The 18,722-nt window shown below is 43.6% G+C and overlaps 1 protein-coding gene across 1 annotated transcript in view; it reads right to left on the bottom strand.

Annotated features, from left to right (window-relative positions):
* GTF2F2 (general transcription factor IIF subunit 2) overlaps nucleotides 1–18,722 on the bottom strand; it is a 345,191-nt gene that overhangs the window by 78,963 nt on the left and 247,506 nt on the right. Inside the window, exon 8 of the mRNA XM_069758261.1 lies at nucleotides 872–1,015. Coding sequence (XP_069614362.1) covers nucleotides 872–1,015 — 144 coding nt within the window. The remainder of the gene's footprint in view (nucleotides 1–871; nucleotides 1,016–18,722) is intronic.

Genomic DNA, 18,722 nt, shown 5'->3' with positions numbered 1-18,722 from the left:
AGAACGGGCGCAGAATGGCAGCAGCACATGATAGAACGGGCGCAGGATGGCAGCAGCGCATGACATAACGGGCTCAGGATGGCAGCAGGATGGGAGCAGCACATGACAGAACGGGCGCAGGATGGCAGCAGCACATGACAGAACGGGCGCAGGATGGCAGCAGCACATGACAGAACGGGCGCAGGATGGCAGCAGCACATGACAGAACGGGCGCAGGATGGCAGCAGCACATGACAGAACGGGCGCAGGATGGCAGCAGCGCATGACATAACGGGCGCAGGATGGCAGCAGGATGGGAGCAGCACATGACAGAACGGGCGCAGGATGGCAGCAGCGCATGACAGAACGGGCGCAGGATGGCAGCAGCACATGACAGAACGGGCGCAGGATGGCAGCAGCACATGACAGAACGGGTGCAGGATGGCAGCAGCGCATGACAGAACGGGCGCAGGATGGCAGCAGCGCATGACAGAACGGGCGCAGGATGGAAGCAGCACATGACAGAACGGGCGCAGGATGGCAGCAGCACATGACAGAACGGGCGCAGGATGGCAGCAGCACATGACAGAACAGTGAGACACGAGACACATACCTCTCTGCTCTGAGTTCATCATCTCATTAAATACATTTACATTTGACCAGCTTGATTTTCCTGAAATTGCCTGTGTGAAAATTTTGCACAGGCCAACTAGTATAACACATTATTTGTATTTTACAATATACGTATAAGGCACTTAAATACATAAAGAGTTTGCGAACCAGAAAGAAATGTGATCACAATAACGCCATATGAAGAAATGGAAATGTTAGTCGCTAATGAAAAACATACTGTCTACCACCCCCACTCAGGGCCTTTCTCTCTGCCACTTACCATGGGCTGCTTTGTAATGTCTACTAGATCTTTAAGGTTGTAATACTGATGCTTTTCAAAAGCAGAAAACAGGATGTCCAACACCTGCTGCTTGTCCGCACGTGCACGCTTTCCATCGTCTTTTTTCTTCTTCTCATATTCAATCTGCACAACAAACCAATAAAGAAAAAAAAATGATATAGTTGATATAATGATATAGAAAAATACATAGAAACGTAGCATTTATATTCATTGTGCTAGCAATTTATGGTAGAGATTTAAAGGCGTATCTAAGGATTTTAACCCCACGACACAGCTTGATGCCCAGATCAATTTACAGATGTTTTTTGATTTTCATCATCAGAGTTCCCTAAAAATAAACTATCTGTTCTGCAGCCGAGATATTGTTTTCAGATGTTATCAGCTGGAGAAACCCAGCAAAGGATAAATGAATTGCATAGGGCATACTAAAATCAATAGGTCGTCAAATCTCATGAAGCAATATCCTGGCTCCTACAGACCCACAAGAACGCCAGTATATGCATTTGCTATTTAAAGGGAAACCAACACTATGTTTTTGCTGTCCCATTTGAGAGTAAAATGACCTAGGGGCAGAGACCCCCATTCCAGTGTTGTGTTACTAAGGCTACATTCCCAAAAGGAGTTTTTATTTTTTACTCTGCGCATTTGTGGAAAAATGCAAGTAACTTATTACACTTAAGTGTGGGAACGTAGCCTTACTGGGCTCCTTGCTGCAGTTGTCTGCAGATCTGCAAGTCTTCTCAGTGATAAGCTGTGTATACCCCATCCACCCCACCAGTTGCTAGCTTTCTGCCTACACTGTTCATGGACAAAGAGCTGTCAATCCATGGTGGAGGCCGGGTTAATCAGAGCTCATGAATAATAAAGATTACATTGCTACAGAATTGCTAATCTTTTAGTGATAATATCATGCTGATAAAACACTTTTCAATCAAACCTATAGCAAGCAGCCGACTAAGTGATGCAGTGTTAGAATCAAGATACCTGCCCTTACATTACAGGTAATCTGTCATCAGGATTTTATACCCCAAACTAATGACAAGTATGTAGAGGAGCTTTAAAGCCCAGTAAATTCTCCATTTTCCTATTTTGCCTACTGCCAATTATGCCATGTAAGGTTAAGTTCACACTGGGCGTTTCTGTTGCTTTTTATGCTAATTTTCAGCTGTGTTTATCAGATTTCAGAAATGTTTTTTTGTCAACAGTATTTTGTGCTTTGCATGTTTTTTTGGACACAGAGCATGTCACTTTCAGCGTTTTTCATCCATTGAATTGAATGGGAAAAAAAAACGCATGAACAAACACACCAAAAATGCCTCAAAAAACAAAGCAAAACCTGCTTTTTTGCCACAGCTTCTTTCCTGCCAAGCACTCAGGTATTGCTGCAGAAAAAAGCAGCAAAAACATCCAGTGTGAACTTAGCCTAATAACAGCATTCAATACCTGGTTTGGAAAACTGGAACATAGTGAAAGAGAGAAAAGACCAAACAAATGATGTTGTGCACACCCAGCAAAATATCAAATATAAGAAAAAAGTTTTATTTGAACACCAAAAAAACACACTGCAAGGTTAAAATTATTTAAAAACAATAGCACCAATCCATAACAGTGGTAAAACACCCCCTAAGCGTACCTTGATAAATCTGATCATATTGATCGCTTCCATGACTCCTTTCTCTCAGGGGCGTTTAAAAACCAGGTTTGTCACTGGTATCGTTATATAGACTACATTCTTTTTGTAGATGGGAACAAAAATGGAATATTTGCAATTTCTGGATTGTCTTAACGATAACCCCTACAACATTTTTCTCTCCCATTCTGTCTCTGCCAGTTACGCCACTTTTTTGGATTTGAGGGTCTTTATACAAGACTCACATTTGGCGACTGACTTATTCTGGAAAGCAACAGCTACAAACTCGTTATTGGAATATAGCAGCTTCCATCCGGCTCACACTACGGTGGGTGTACCCACTGGTCAATTTCTCCGGGTCAGACATAATTGCACATATAACCTAGACTTTCTCGCTCAGGCCCGTGATCTCACTGATAGATTTAAACACTGTGGATATCCTAGGAGGACAATTTCGGCTGCGTTCCAGCGTGCGCACTCACACGATCAAGCATCACTGCTACAACCCCGGAGACGTGAGAGGAATATACATCCTAGGTTCATCACAGACTATAATAACAGTTGGCATCAGGTGAGGAACATTTTGAACAGACATTGGTCTATTTTGAGAACGGATACCCAAACAGTTGCAGTGACTAGTACCCTGCCTCTTCTTACAGCTAGGAGAGCCCCTAATCTTCGGGACATGCTAACTAGGAGCCATTTCAGTAGGCCTACTGTTCAGCTCAAAAGGGGTATTGTTTTGAAAGGGTCTTTCCCATGCAGGGACTGTAACATCTGTCCCTTTATGGTCCCAACTAGGGATATATTTTTGAGCCCCCTGAACAATTGAGGCCACCCTTTGAGGGCCTATATCAATTGCAAAACTAGAGATGTTATATACGCATTGATTTGTCCGTGTAACAAAGTTTACGTGGGACAAGCCTCTCAAGAGTTGAGAAAAAGGGCCCAAAAGGATGTTTCAACCATTCACTTAGCAGCTGCTGACCAGAAAAAGGGTAAGGCTCTCACCCCAGTAGCCACTCATTTTTTGACCGTACATGTCGGATCATCGTCCAGGATCAGATTCGTGGGTTTACAAAAAATGACAGTGGTAGAGGCGGGTAGCAGTCAAAAACGCCTTTTACAGTGTGAATCGAGATGGATCTTTGAGCTCCAATCCGTGGTGCCAACAGGGCTCAACGAAGATCTCTTATTTACTGGATTTTTGGGTTGATTTTATTTGGTGATGTATACATCAAAATTATATGTACATTTTGATGCTTGTTATTTTCTTCTTGATCAGGACATTCGGAATGATATAGGATATAGCAGGCTGGCTTTACCACACGGCATCTTTGTGCGTACTACCTGGATCCTACAAAGCTCTTTATCCTGGCGTCTCATCCATGGGGGCTTCCGGATTTCTCGTATTTTGTAGGAATAGTACTTGTTGGCTACTTAATCCGTCCACTCATGATGGAAGAGCATTTAAACATTGTATGGGATTGAAAACTTCCCTCACTCTTATGGATGTCTGGATGGAAGGATTCACACGACCTATAAAGCTTCATCGCTGCTCTATTTGGGATATGGTGTTTTGGACTATGGGATTTCTCATGGACCTTTGGTCCCAATATTTTGGATATGGCAATGTATACTATGTGAGGTTATTTTTATGTCATATTATAGATAATTTACTATCATCGCTGCGGCCTTTTTATTTTTATTTTGTTCTTATACCTTCCGTGTATATGCTCGGTGTATCACATAGGCATGCTTATAAGTGAGTACACACATGTCCGATTTAACTTAAGCTTTTGGGCATACTATGGCTTCCATTGATAGGTGTTCACTTTCTATGTCCACGATCATGGCTAGATAAGCCTATTGCTTTAAGCCTGGACATTCTAAACTAGCGCATGCGCGGCGTGGCACATCTTGCCATCTTGTCTTCCTATGATCGTCTTTTTTTGCAATCCTGGTACCGGCGCACACGCTCTGGCAACATTGGAAGACGGCACATTCTCCTTATTTGGCGCAGACGCGCTTTGCATCTTTCTTCGGCACCCTCATTTGATTTTCGGCATCTGGGCGGTGCTGAACTGTGATTCCACAGATTGGGCTACTTGCGTCAGCCAATCCTTTCTTGCGTCTCGCCGGACCGGAGCTTCACACGGGTATTGAATTTTTGCATGATTGGTTACTATATAAGGTTCTGTTTGAGCACTTTATCTCCACACTTACCCCGATGAAGCTGCACCAGGCAGCGATACGCGTGGGGTTTGTCCTCACACCCTCATCCCTTTGAGACTATATGTTTACATCAGCCTCCATGTGAGCTGTTCATTGCAGGCTTAGTGGATCCATACTATAGCAATTTGGGCCTTGAATTTTTTTCACTTTAGGGTATACCTGATGTGAACATGTACCTTTTTCTGCTGCTCAATGACAGGTAGTATACTTACCTCTGCTATATCAGGACCCGATGCATGTTTAGAGTTATTTATTTGCATAACTTTATATGCCTCCTTTGTATTTATATTGTATTTGGGTCCTGTCTTGTGCTCACATAGGCTGCTCAATTTAAATTATATACCTGTCGAAAATTGAAAGATCATTATTATATCTGGTATATATGCATGTGGACTGTGGTCAATTTAAATACCATATTTGTAATCCACAGCTCATGCTCTGGTGTCTCATGGGACTATATGTGTTCGATTCATGAACATGGCAATATGAATTTCCGACATAGGGTATGCTTAGGGGGTGTTGTACCACTGTTAAGGATTTGTGCTATTGTTTTTAAATGATTTTAACCTTGTAGTGTGTTTTTTTGGTGTTCAAATAAAACTTTTTTCTTATATTTGATATTTTGCTGGGTGTGCACAACATCATTTGTTTGGTCTTTTCTCTTTTTCACTAATAACAGCATTCTTCATCCATCAAAGTTCAAAAGCCATTCCATCATGTAATATTTTGTCATTTTTTACACTTCTTTTGGAAACGTATGCACTGCACTAATTAAAATGAACAATGTGGTAACATCTCATAAAAGGATTATCTGCCATGTACATGATTATTTATACCATGCGATGTGGACTGATGGCTATAAATGCTCAGCGATGCGGCTGGGCCGCTGTGGGTTAAGGACAACGTCTATTAATGGGAACAATACCGCATTCACATTTCTAATCAAACAATTAGCTTACATCCCACACAGGACATGATGCTCGGTATTAAATTACAGCATGGATGAAGCTGCTCTTATCGTCCTTTAGATAATAGTCGGATGAAGGGAGTAGAGGATAAAGTTACTGGCAGGGAGCGCTGGAACAGTATCTGCTTTGCGTCATTCTCGCGGAGGGCACATATGAGGAAGCTGGGTTACTGGGAAGAAAAGATGGGCCGCCATATGTAGCACACGGTGAGCAACAACTTAACTGGAGAAACTAAACTGGAAAAAGGAGGAATCTGGTTCATTTTGGAAACTGCAAACATTTTTTCTATGGAGTGGTTACTTGTATTATTTTTTATTGTAAATTTTTTAGTTTATTTTTTGTACCTTATTATGGAGCAGCCATCTTGCACGAAATGCTGTTAACAGCCGTCACATGGACAATAAGAAACAGGTTGGAGAACTGCAGTGACTTTTATAGATGAGTTTTCAAGGCATGCCCTGTGATCTGTGCAGTTGTCACTGCGCAGGGAGGGGGGAGGCAATCTGTGATCATAACCTATTGTTAATGCTGTATCCCATGTACCTACACACGTGGTCAAAATTGTTGGTACCCCTCGTTTAATGACAGAAAAACCCATAATGGTCACAGAATGATTTGAATCTGAGAAAAGTAATAATAAATAAAAGATCTATGAAAATTAACAAATGAAAGTCAGAAATTGCTTTTCAACCATGCTTCCACAGAATTAAAAGAAAAAATAATTAAAACTCATGAAATAGGCCTGGACAGAATTGATGGCAGCTCTGAAAATAATGTGACAAAAGGGACATGTTAAATCAAGGTGTGTCCACTAACTAGCATCACAGGTGTCTACAATCTTGGAATCAGTAAGTGGGCCTGTATATAGGGCTACAGATACTCACTGTGCTGTTTGGTGACATGGTGTGTATCACACTCAACATGGACCAGAGGAAGTGAAGGAAAGAGCTGTCTCAGGAGATTATAAAGAAAATTATAGACAAACATGTTAAAGGTAAAAGTTATAAGACCAAATCCAAGCAGCTTGATGTTCCTGTGAGTACAGTTGCACATATTATTCAGAAATTTAAGATCCATGGGGCTATAGCCAACCTCCCTGGACGTAGCCGCAGGAGGAAAATTGATAAATCAAACAGACGGATAATACAAATTATAACAAAAGAGCCCAGAAAAACTTATAGACAGAGTAAAGGTGAACTTCAAGCTCAAGGAACATCAGTGTCAGATCGCACCATCTTTGTATGAGCCAAAGTGGACTTCATTGGAGACGACCAAGGAGGACACCATTGTTGACAAAAATCATTAAAAAAGCCAGACTGGATTTAGCCCAACCACATGTTGACAAGCCACAAAGCTTCTGGGAGAATGTCCTATGGACAGATGAAACAAAAAATGAACTTTTTGGCAAGTCACATCAGCTCTATGTTCACAGATGGGAAAACGAAACATATGAAAAAAAGAACACTGTCCCTACTATGAAACATGGAGGAGGCTCTTATGTTCTGGGGCTGCTTTGCTGCATCTGACACAGGATGTCTAGAATCTGTGCAGGGTACAATGAAATCTTAAGAATATCAAGGATTCTAAAGAGAAATGTGATGCTTGGTGTCAGAAAGCTTGGTCTCAGTCGCAGATCATGGGTCTTGCAACAGGATAATGACTCAAAACACACAGCTAAAAACATCCAAGAATGACTAAGAGGAAAACATTGGAGTATTCTAAAGTGGCCTTCTATAAGCCCTGACCTAAATCCTATTGAGCATCTTTGGAAAGAGCTGAAACATGCCGTCTGGAAAAGGCAACCTTCAAACACGAGACAACTGGAGCAGTTTGTTCTTGAGGAGTGGGTCAAAATACCTGTAGAGTGGTGCAGAAGTCTCATTGTCTCATTGACAGTTACATCGTTTGATTGCAGTGATTTCCTCAAAAGGTTGTGCAACAAAATATTAGGTTAAGGGTACCATCATTTCTGTCCAGGCCTATTTCACGAGTTTTTTTTTTTTTTTTTTTTTTTTAAATTCTGTGGAAGCATGGTTGAAAAGCAATGTCTGACTTTAATTTGTTCATTTTCATAGAATTTTTTTCTTGCACCCATAGACATGAATGTGTGAGTTTCATCTGATTTACAGAATGCATCCTGCAATTTTTTTCACATGCAGATTCGAACACTGATAAAAAAAAAAAAAAATCACTCATCTGCACTGTCCCAATGAAATATTGGTCCCAGTACAGTTTTTTTTTTTATCATTGTCTGCACTCCGACTGAAAATAGTGAAGACCATGTGAAGGAGCTCTTAGAATAATAATACTGTTATGTGAGGGGTGTGGAGTCGGAGTCATGGAGTCGTAGTCCATTTTGGTGGAGTCGGTATAAAATGGACCAACTCTGAAAATATATAACTGGGTACAGTAGTTCAGTGCAGGATGTGCTGTAAATATTTTTATAAGAATTTTGGAAAGTTATGAAATGTCCTATAAATGTCTGTTCTGTTCCTGATCTGAGGATCTCGGCTTTCAGTTGAGATGAATCTGAGCTGCACTTTATGTACATAGTAGTGAAGCAGAGCTGTGGGGTCGGGAGTCAGGGAAATTGATGAGTCGAAGGTTTGGCTTAGCGACTCCACACCCCTGATTATGTGCATCTCCAATATGAACAGAACACACGGATTGGGGAAATCCTACAAGTTCTACATCATCAAAAGTGGGGTCATCTCTGTGCAGCCAATCATGTCTGATGACAAATTATACATATTACCAACCTACGCCATATTTGCATTGCTCAGGGGCACTGTTATTATTACATTTTAGTGCAGACCGCCTTGCAAAAACAAATACAGCCGCTAATTGTAGAAAACTGGCACCTGCTGCCCGACAGCCAAAAGCAAAAGGGAACATCAGATGAGAAAATTCAGAGATATGAAAATAGAACTTTTGCAAGTCGCCCACGAGAAGGAATACATTAATGTGAATTTGATTGTGTTTGTAAATGACTAACGTTAGGCAGTAAGAGTCGACAAGACTAATACAGACATCAATCATCTAGATGCAGTTAGGTTGTGTCAATTTAGCATGCAGTGAACACATTTATAGCGGGCACATTCATAAGTGCCCAGTTAGGAGCCACTTAGCAGCACAGACTTAATGACATCTTATGTATGCATATGGAATATATCATCCTCTCACAGCCGGTCATACAAGAAGCTTCCCAGCTAATCGGGAATGTAAGAATGAAGCAATTGCCACACTGGGCCACTGGACGTTTCCAGATTACTGTCAGATTCTATGAGCTTTACCCTATGCCAATTTGCCTGCATGGATGGCATTTACAACCGATTTGCAGAAAGGTAATGTAACACAGCTATTTAAAGGGAAAGTTCTCTTAATAGATGTAAAACTTTTGTGCAATCTGTACTACCTGGACAACCACTTGGACCAGCTCCACTTTGGACGTATTGATCATCAATAGGAAGTCAGGGCTCTGGCTGTTCTTTGACTTCCTCTTGATGTTCGATTTGTATAAAGATGGGGAAGTAACGCCAGCACTGACTGGGCGCAGGACTCACGTGACATAACCTCACTTGAGCACCGAAAACGCGAGTGCCGACACGGCTGGAACGGCTTAACTAAAAGTAGAATTCCAGCCCCCTGTGGTTAACTAGTCTACACACCTTGGAGGAAAAATATCCAGGTTAATAGAACAATCGAAAAATAAGGGATTAGCTCCCCCCACCTTTCCCCAATTCTGTGGGAGAATGCCCTGAACGAGAGCTGTGGGTATAAAGGGGGCCTGGTCTCTCTATCTCCAGTGAGACTCTAAAGGATATCAGACAAGGGACCAAGGCTCCAGCTGGTGAAATACAGATCTGCTCTACAGCCCATCACTGAACCCACAAAAATGCTTGAAGAACCCAGGTTGGGATAATCAGCTCACATGGCCACATACCTCATTGTATTCGGTCAGCTTCCTGAGCTTGTCTCTATGTCCTCTGTGGGTGCCAACGAAAAGCAGGGTACTACTGGTTGGGGTTATTGGCCCTGGATGCTATAAAGTTGCAGAGGTTCTACTTCCTGGCAAGCCAGCGGAAGGGTGTGACTGTCATTTGCACCATCTTGTGTACTTGCTGGGACTATATTGTATGTTGTTGACTGTTAGTGATCCAATAAACTATTACAACAGTATGTTACCCTCACCCTGTGTTGTCTTAGTATTCTGCCCACGGGGAAGGAGTACTGGTGTTCATTGGGATGAGCCCTAGCCCATGCGGTCTTTCCAAAAAAAGCCAGTCCAGTGAACGATATAGTAGAAGCTGAGAGCAAAGACAAATGCACAAATAGAGTCTTATCCAAATTTAAACTAATTAGTGTATTAAAGGATATGCTAACCTGAGAAGGTTGTGTACCACACAACCATGTGTAGACATAGAAAGCTAATGTGAATTTGTAAGTCCAAAAAAGATCAAAATATTTTGGCTGATAAGTTGGACAAAATGAAAGGCCTTTGGCCAGTACCGATTGTTCACCATTAGTTAGCTTGCAACTGGATGAATATATTAGATGGTTTTTCTATTTGTGGTTCGGAGAGGGTTCTGTTTTTCCTCTCTGGTTTTTCCAACTCCTCTGGTTTCTCTAAAAGACTGTTTCTTGTTCTCTGAAAGGTGGTGGTGGTGGTGGTGGGGGGTGTGTATTCAACCATTCTTGGAGAATAAGGCACGATCCAAAAAGAACCAGGACTCTAGATCCTGGTTCAGTGTTATAGGCAGCAATTTTCTTATCAATGTGTTCAGGTGTTTGTGTGGATATCATATCAGGTACAGTGTCATATGTTGACAGATGAAGTAGTGTGGTGGATAGTATATAGGATCTCAGAATTCCAAAGGAGTAATTAGACCCAAGGGTTCTCTCTTTTCTAATTGTGCATCCCTTGACTCAGATGGGCTGGTCACCGAAGTCTTACCATTAATACAAGAGAAAGATTTGTTGCGGTCTATATTCATCTATTCCCATGATATTTTCCAGGTGTTTGAGTCAAACTTTTAAAGAGACAATCCAATCACCTTTTTAATATAAATGTATATATACACTGCTCAAAAAATAATGGGAACAATAAAATCCCACATCCTAGATATCACTGAATGAAATATTCCAGCTGTAAATCTTTATTCATTACACAGTGGAATGTGTTGAGAACAATAAAACCTAAAAATGATCAATGTAAATCACAACTAATATCGCACGGAGGTCTGGAGTTGGAATGATGCTCAAAATCCAAGTGGAAAATGAAGTTACAGGCTGATCCAACTTCAGTGGAAATGCCTCAAGACAAGAAAATGATGCTCAGTAGTGTGTGTGGCCTTCACGTGCCTGTATGACCTCCCTACAACACCTCGGCATGCTCCTGATGAGGAGGCGGATGGTCTCCGGAGGGATCTCCTCCCAGATTTAGACTAAATCATCCGCCAACTCTTGGACAGCCTGTGGTGCAAGGTGACGTTGGTGGATGGTGCGAGACATGATGTCCCAGATGTGTTCAATCGGATTCAGGTCTGGGGAACAGGTGGGCCAGTCTATATCTTCAATGCCTTTATCTTGCAGGAACTGCTGACACATTCCAGCCACGAGGTCTGGCATTGTCCTGCATTAGGAGGAACCCAGGGCCAACCGCATCAGCATATGGTACCACAAGGGGTCCTAATGGCAGTAAGGCTACCTCTGGCGAGCACATGGAGAGCTGTGCGGCCCTCCAAAGAAATGCCACCCCACACCATTACTGACCCACTGCCAAAGCGGTCATGCTGAAGCATGTTGCAGGCAGCAGATCGCTCTCCACAGCATCTCCAGATTCTGTCATGTCTGTCACATGTGCTCAGTGTGAACCTGCTTTCATCTGTGAAGAGCACAGGGTGCCAGTGGCGAATGTGCAATCCTGGTGTTCTGTGGCAAATGCCAAGCGTCCTGCGTGGTGTTGGACTGTGAGCACAACCCCCATCTGTGGACGTTGGGCTCTCAGACCATCCTCATGGAGTCAGTTTCTAACCGTTTGTGCAGACAAATGAACATTTGTGGCCTTCTGGAGGTCATTTTGCAGAGCTCTGGCAGTGCTCCTCCTTGCAAAAAGGCTGAGGTAGCGGTCCTACTGCTGGGTTGTTGCCCTCCTACGGCCCCCTCCACATCACCTGGTGTTCTGGCCTATCTCCTGGTAGTGCTTCCAGCCTCTGTACACTACACTGACAGACACAGCAAACCTTCTTGCCACAGGTCGCATTGATGTGAAATCCTGAATGAGCTCCAGTACCTGAGCCACTTGTGTGGGTTTTAGAGTCCGTCTCATGCTACCACGAGTGTGAAAGCACAACCAACATTCAAAAGTGACCAAAACATCAGCCAGAAAGCATTGGTACTGAGATGTAGTCTGTGGGCCCTGTTATGAATACGTAATTCAGAACCACAATGGACCTTGAAGTTCAGAGCACACAAGTGACCTGACAAAAACCACAAAACATAGGACGAGCTCTGAGACGTGGAAACTCTGCTGACCGCAATCCCTAAACCTATCAAACCACACTAGAGGTAGCCGTGGATTGCGCCTAACGCTCCCTATGCAACTCGGCACAGCCTGAGAAACTAGCTAGTCCTGAAGATAGAAAAATAAGCCTACCTTGCCTCAGAGAAATTCCCCAAAGGAAAAGGCAGCCCCCCACATATATTGACTGTGAGTTAAGATGAAAATACAAACACAGAGATGAAATAGATTTAGCAAAGTGAGGCCCGACTTACTGAATAGACCGAGGATAGGAAAGATAGCTTTGCGGTCAACACAAAAACCTACAAACAACCACGCAGAGGGGCAAAAAGACCCTCCGCACCGACTAACGGTACGGAGGTGCTCCCTCTGCGTCTCAGAGCTACCAGCAAGCAAGCAAAACCAAAAAAGCAAGCTGGACAGAAAATATAGCAACAAAAGTAACACAAGCAGAACTTAGCTTATGCTGAGCAGACAGGCCACAGGAACGATCCAGGAGGAAGCAAGACCAATACTAGAACATTGACTGGAGGCCAGGATCAAAGCACTAGGTGGAGTTAAATAGAGCAGCACCTAACGACTTAACCTCATCACCTGAGGAAGGAAACTCAGAAGCCGCAGCACCACTCGTGACCACAGGAGGGAGCTTGATCACAGAATTCACAATAGTATTCCCCCCTTGAGGAGGGGTCACCGAACCCTCACCAGAGCCCCCAGGCCGACCAGGATGAGCCATATGAAAGGCACGAACAAGATCGGGAGCATGGACATCAGAGGCAAAGACCCAGGAATTATCTTCCTGACCATAACCCTTCCACTTAACCAGATACTGGAGCTTTCGTCTCGAAACACGAGAATCCAAAATCTTCTCCACTATATACTCCAACTCCCCCTCCACCAAAATCGGGGCAGGAGGATCAACAGATGGAACCACAGGCGCCATGTATCTCCGCAACAATGACCTATGGAATACGTTATGGATGGAAAAAGAATCTGGAAGGGTCAAACGAAAAGACACAGGATTAAGAACCTCAGAAATCCTATACGGACCAATGAAACGAGGCTTAAACTTAGGAGAGGAAACCTTCATAGGAATATAACGAGATGACAACCGAACCAAATCCCCAACACGAAGTCGGGGACCCACACAGCGTCTGTGATTAGCGAAACGTTGAGCCTTCTCCTGGGACAAGGTCAAATTGTCCACTACATGAGTCCAAATCCGCTGCAACCTGTCCACCACAGTATCCACACCAGGACAGTCCGAAGACTCAACGTGCCCTGAAGAGAAACGAGGATGGAACCCAGAATTGCAGAAAAACGGTGAAACCAAGGTAGCCGAGCTGGCCCGATTATTAAGAGCGAACTCAGCCAACGGCAAAAAGGACACCCAATCATCCTGATCAGCAGAAACAAAACATCTCAGATATGTTTCCAAGGTCTGATTGGTTCGTTCAGTCTGGCCATTTGTCTGAGGATGGAAAGCCGAGGAAAAAGACAAATCAATGCCCATCCTAGCACAAAAGGCTCGCCAAAACCTCGAAACAAACTGGGAACCTCTGTCAGAAACGATGTTTTCTGGAATGCCATGTAAACGAACCACATGCTGGAAGAACAATGGCACCAAATCAGAGGAGGAAGGTAATTTAGACAAGGGTACCAAATGGATCATCTTAGAGAAGCGATCACAAACTACCCAAATGACCGACATTTTTTGAGAGACGGGGAGATCCGAAATAAAATCCATAGAGATATGTGTCCAAGGCCTCTTCGGGATCGGCAAGGGCAAAAGCAACCCACTGGCACGAGAACAGCAGGGCTTAGCCCGAGCACAAATCCCACAGGACTGCACAAAAGAACGCACATCCCGCGACAGAGACGGCCACCAAAAGGATCTAGCCACCAAATCTCTGGTACCAAAGATTCCAGGATGACCAGCCAACACCGAACAATGAACCTCAGAGATAACTTTATTCGTCCACCTATCAGGGACAAACAGTTTCTCTGCTGGGCAACGATCAGGTTTATTAGCCTGAAATTTTTGCAGCACCCGCCGCAAATCAGGGGAGATGGCAGACACAATTACTCCCTCTTTGAGAATACCTGCCGGCTCAGGCAAACCCGGAGAGTCGGGCACAAAACTCCTAGACAGGGCATCCGCCTTCACATTTTTAGAGCCCAGAAGGTACGAAACCACAAAGTCAAAACGGGAGAAAAACAGCGACCAACGAGCCTGTCTAGGATTCAACCGTTTGGCAGACTCGAGATAAGTCAAGTTCTTGTGATCAGTCAAGACCACCACGCGATGCTTAGCTCCTTCAAGCCAATGACGCCACTCCTCGAATGCCCACTTCATGGCCAGCAACTCTCGATTGCCAACATCATAATTTCGCTCAGCAGGTGAAAACTTCCAGGAAAAGAAGGCGCATGGCTTCATCACCGAGCAATCAGCACCTCTTTGCGACAAAACAGCCCCTGCTCCAATTTCAGAAGCATCAACCTCAACCTGGAACGGAAGCGAAACATCTGGTTGACACAACACAGGGGCAGAAGAAAAACAACGCTTTAACTCTTGAAAAGCTTCCACAGCAGCAGAAGACCAATTGACCACATCAGCACCCTTCTTGGTCAAATCGGTCAATGGTTTAGCAATACTAGAAAAATTACAGATGAAGCGACGATAAAAATTAGCAAAGCCAAGGAACTTTTGCAGACTCTTCAGAGATGTCGGCTGAGTCCAATCATAAATGGCCTGGACCTTAACAGGGTCCATCTCGATGGTAGAAGGGGAAAAAATGAATCCCAAAAATGAAACCTTCTGAACACCAAAGAGACACTTTGATCCCTTCACAAACAAAGAATTAGCACGCAGGACCTGGAACACTATTCTGACCTGCTTCACATGAGACTCCCAATCATCCGAGAAGACCAAAATATCATCCAAGTATACAATCAGGAATTTATCCAGGTACTCTCGGAAGATGTCATGCATAAAGGACTGAAATACTGATGGAGCATTGGCAAGTCCGAATGGCATAACTAGGTACTCAAAATGGCCCTCGGGCGTATTAAATGCAGTTTTCCATTCATCGCCCCGTTTAATACGCACAAGATTATATGCACCACGAAGATCTATCTTGGTGAACCAACTAGCCCCCTTAATCCGAGCAAACAAATCAGATAGCAGCGGCAAGGGGTACTGAAATTTGACCGTGATTTTATTTAGAAGGCGGTAATCAATACAAGGTCTCAGCGAACCATCCTTCTTGGCCACAAAAAAGAACCCTGCTCCCAATGGCGATGACGACGGGCGAATATGACCCTTCTCCAAAGACTCCTTCACGTAACTCCGCATAGCGGCGTGCTCAGGTACAGATAAATTAAACAGTCGACCCTTAGGAAACTTACTACCAGGAATCAAATCGATAGCACAATCACAATCCCTATGCGGAGGTAGGGCATTGGACTTGGGCTCATCGAATACATCCCGGTAATCAGACGAGAACTCTGGGACCTCAGAAGGGGTGGATGATGAGATAGACAGAAATGGAACATCACCATGTACCCCCTGACAACCACAGCTGGACACAGACATTGATTTCCAATCTAATACTGGGTTATGGACTTGTAGCCATGGCAACCCCAACACGACCACATCATGCAGATTTTGCAACACCAGAAAGCGAATATCCTCCTGATGCGCAGGAGCCATGCACATGGTCAGCTGGGTCCAATACTGAGGCTTATTCTTGGCCAAAGGCGTAGCATCAATTCCTCTCAATGGAATAAGACACTGCAAGGGCTCCAAGACAAACCCACAGCGCCTAGCAAACTCCAAGTCCATCAAATTCAGGGCAGCGCCTGAATCCACAAATGCCATGACAGAATAGGAAGACAAAGAGCAGATCAAAGTAACGGACAAAAGAAATTTCGACTGTACCGTACCAATGGTGGCAGACTTAGCGAACCGCTTAGTGCGCTTAGGACAATCGGAGATAGCATGAGTGGATTCACCACAGTAGAAACACAGCCCATTCTGACGTCTGTGTTCTTGCCTTTCAGCTCTGGTCAAAGTCCTATCGCACTGCATAGGCTGAGGTTTATGCTCAGATAATACCGCCAAATGGTGCACAGATTTACGCGCACGCAAGCGTCGACCGATCTGAATGGCCAAAGACATAGACTCATTCAGACCAGCAGACATAGGAAATCCCACCATGACATCCTTAAGGGCTTCAGAGAGACCCTTTCTGAAGATTGCTGCCAAAGCACATTCATTCAATTGAGTGAGCACAGACCACTTTCTAAACTTCTGACAATAAATCTCTATCTCATCCTGACCCTGACACAGAGCCAGCAAATTTTTCTCTGCCTGATCCACTGAATTAGGTTCATCGTACAGTAATCCGAGCGCCAGAAAAAAACGCATCAATATTACATAATGCAGGATCTCCTGGCGCAAGGGAAAATGCCCAGTCTTGAGGGTCGCCACGTAATAAAGAAATAATGATCTTAACTTGTTGAACTGGGTCACCAGAGGAGCGAGGTTTCAACGCCAGAAACAGTTTGCAATTATTTTTGAAACTCAGAAATTTAGCTATATCTCCAGAAAACAAATCAGGAATAGGAATTCTTGGTTCTAACATAGAATTCTGAGCCACAAAGTCTTGAATATTTTGTACTCTTGCAGTGAGAAGATCCACACATGAAGACAGACCTTTAATGTCCATCACCACACCTGTGTCCTGAACCACCCAAATGTCTAGGGGAAAAAAAAGGCAAAACACAGTGAAAAGAAAAAAAAATGGTCTCAGAACTTCTTTTTTCCCTCTATTGAGAAGCATAGTACTTTAGGCCTCCAGTACTGTTATGAATAGGTAATTCAGAACCACAATGGACCTTGAAGTTCAGAGCACACAAGTGACCTGACAAAAACCACAAAACATAGGACGAGCTCTGAGACGTGGAAACTCTGCTGACCGCAATCCCTAAACCTATCAAACCACACTAGAGGTAGCCGTGGATTGCGCCTAACGCTCCCTATGCAACTCGGCACAGCCTGAGAAACTAGCTAGTCCTGAAGATAGAAAAATAAGCCTACCTTGCCTCAGAGAAATTCCCCAAAGGAAAAGGCAGCCCCCCACATATGACTGTGAGTTAAGATGAAAATACAAACACAGAGATGAAATAGATTTAGCAAAGTGAGGTCCGACTTACTGAATAGACCGAGGATAGGAAAGATAGCTTTGCGGTCAACACAAAAACCTACAAACAACCACGCAGAGGGGCAAAAAGACCCTCCGCACCGACTAACGGTACGGAGGTGCTCCCTCTGCGTCTCAGAGCTACCAGCAAGCAAGACCAAAAAAGCAAGCTGGACAGAAAATATAGCAACAAAAGTAACACAAGCAGAACTTAGCTTATGCTGAGCAGACAGGCCACAGGAACGATCCAGGAGGAAGCAAGACCAATACTAGAACATTGACTGGAGGCCAGGATCAAAGCACTAGGTGGAGTTAAATAGAGCAGCACCTAACGACTTAACCTCATCACCTGAGGAAGGAAACTCAGAAGCCGCAGTACCACTCGTGACCACAGGAGGGAGCTTGATCACAGAATTCACAACAGGTCCCCACCTGCAGAACCACTCCTTTATTGAGTGTGTCTTGATAATTGCTAATAATTTCCATCTGTTGTCTATTCCATTTGCACAAAAGCATGTGAAATTGATTGTCAAACAGTGTTGCTTCCTAAGTGGACAGTTTGATTTCACAGAAGTTTGAGTTACTTAGAGTTATATTCTGTTGTCTAAGTGTTCCCTTTATGTTTTTGAGCAGTGTATATAAAGCTGAGTGCGTGTGTGTGTGTGTGTGTGTGTGTGTGTGTGTGTGTGTGTGTGTGTATATATATATCAAGCCCCGCCCACTCAGCACAAAGTATCACATAGGATCAAATTACATACACAGCTCGGCAGACTGTATCACACAGGATAGGATTAGATACACAGCTCAGCAGACAGTAATACACAGGATAGGATTAAAAACATAGCCCACATAAACTCTAAAACCTTGGAGCACCTATTCTGCTGTTGGGAAATTTAGATCCACCAAAGCTGTGTAATGGACCAAGACTCTTGCTTGATTAAGAACCTGTTTACACATGTCATTGAAGCAACCATTGACAGGATGTGCCAAAGGAGAGGACATATGCATTCCAGGAATTCCACTCATTCTATCTGATTTGCCTTTTGATTTTAAACACCTCCAGTTTCCAGTTCGACTGGCATTTGCAGTGTCCATTAACAAGGATCAGGGAAAATTCTTCAAAGTAGTAGGGATTGATTTGCAATCTCCATGCTTTTCTCATGGTCAACTTTACGTGGCCTGTTCAAGAGTTGGAACTGCCAAAAATCTGTTCATCTTTGCACAGGATGGAAAAACCAAAAATGTTGTTTATCAAAAGGGTCTTGAATGAGTT

Source organism: Ranitomeya imitator, chromosome 3 (assembly GCF_032444005.1).
Source record: "Ranitomeya imitator isolate aRanImi1 chromosome 3, aRanImi1.pri, whole genome shotgun sequence".
NCBI classification, from domain to species: Eukaryota; Metazoa; Chordata; class Amphibia; order Anura; family Dendrobatidae; genus Ranitomeya; species Ranitomeya imitator.
The sequence above is the reverse complement of the archived record's forward strand: the minus strand, read 5'-3'. Positions and strand labels throughout refer to the sequence as shown.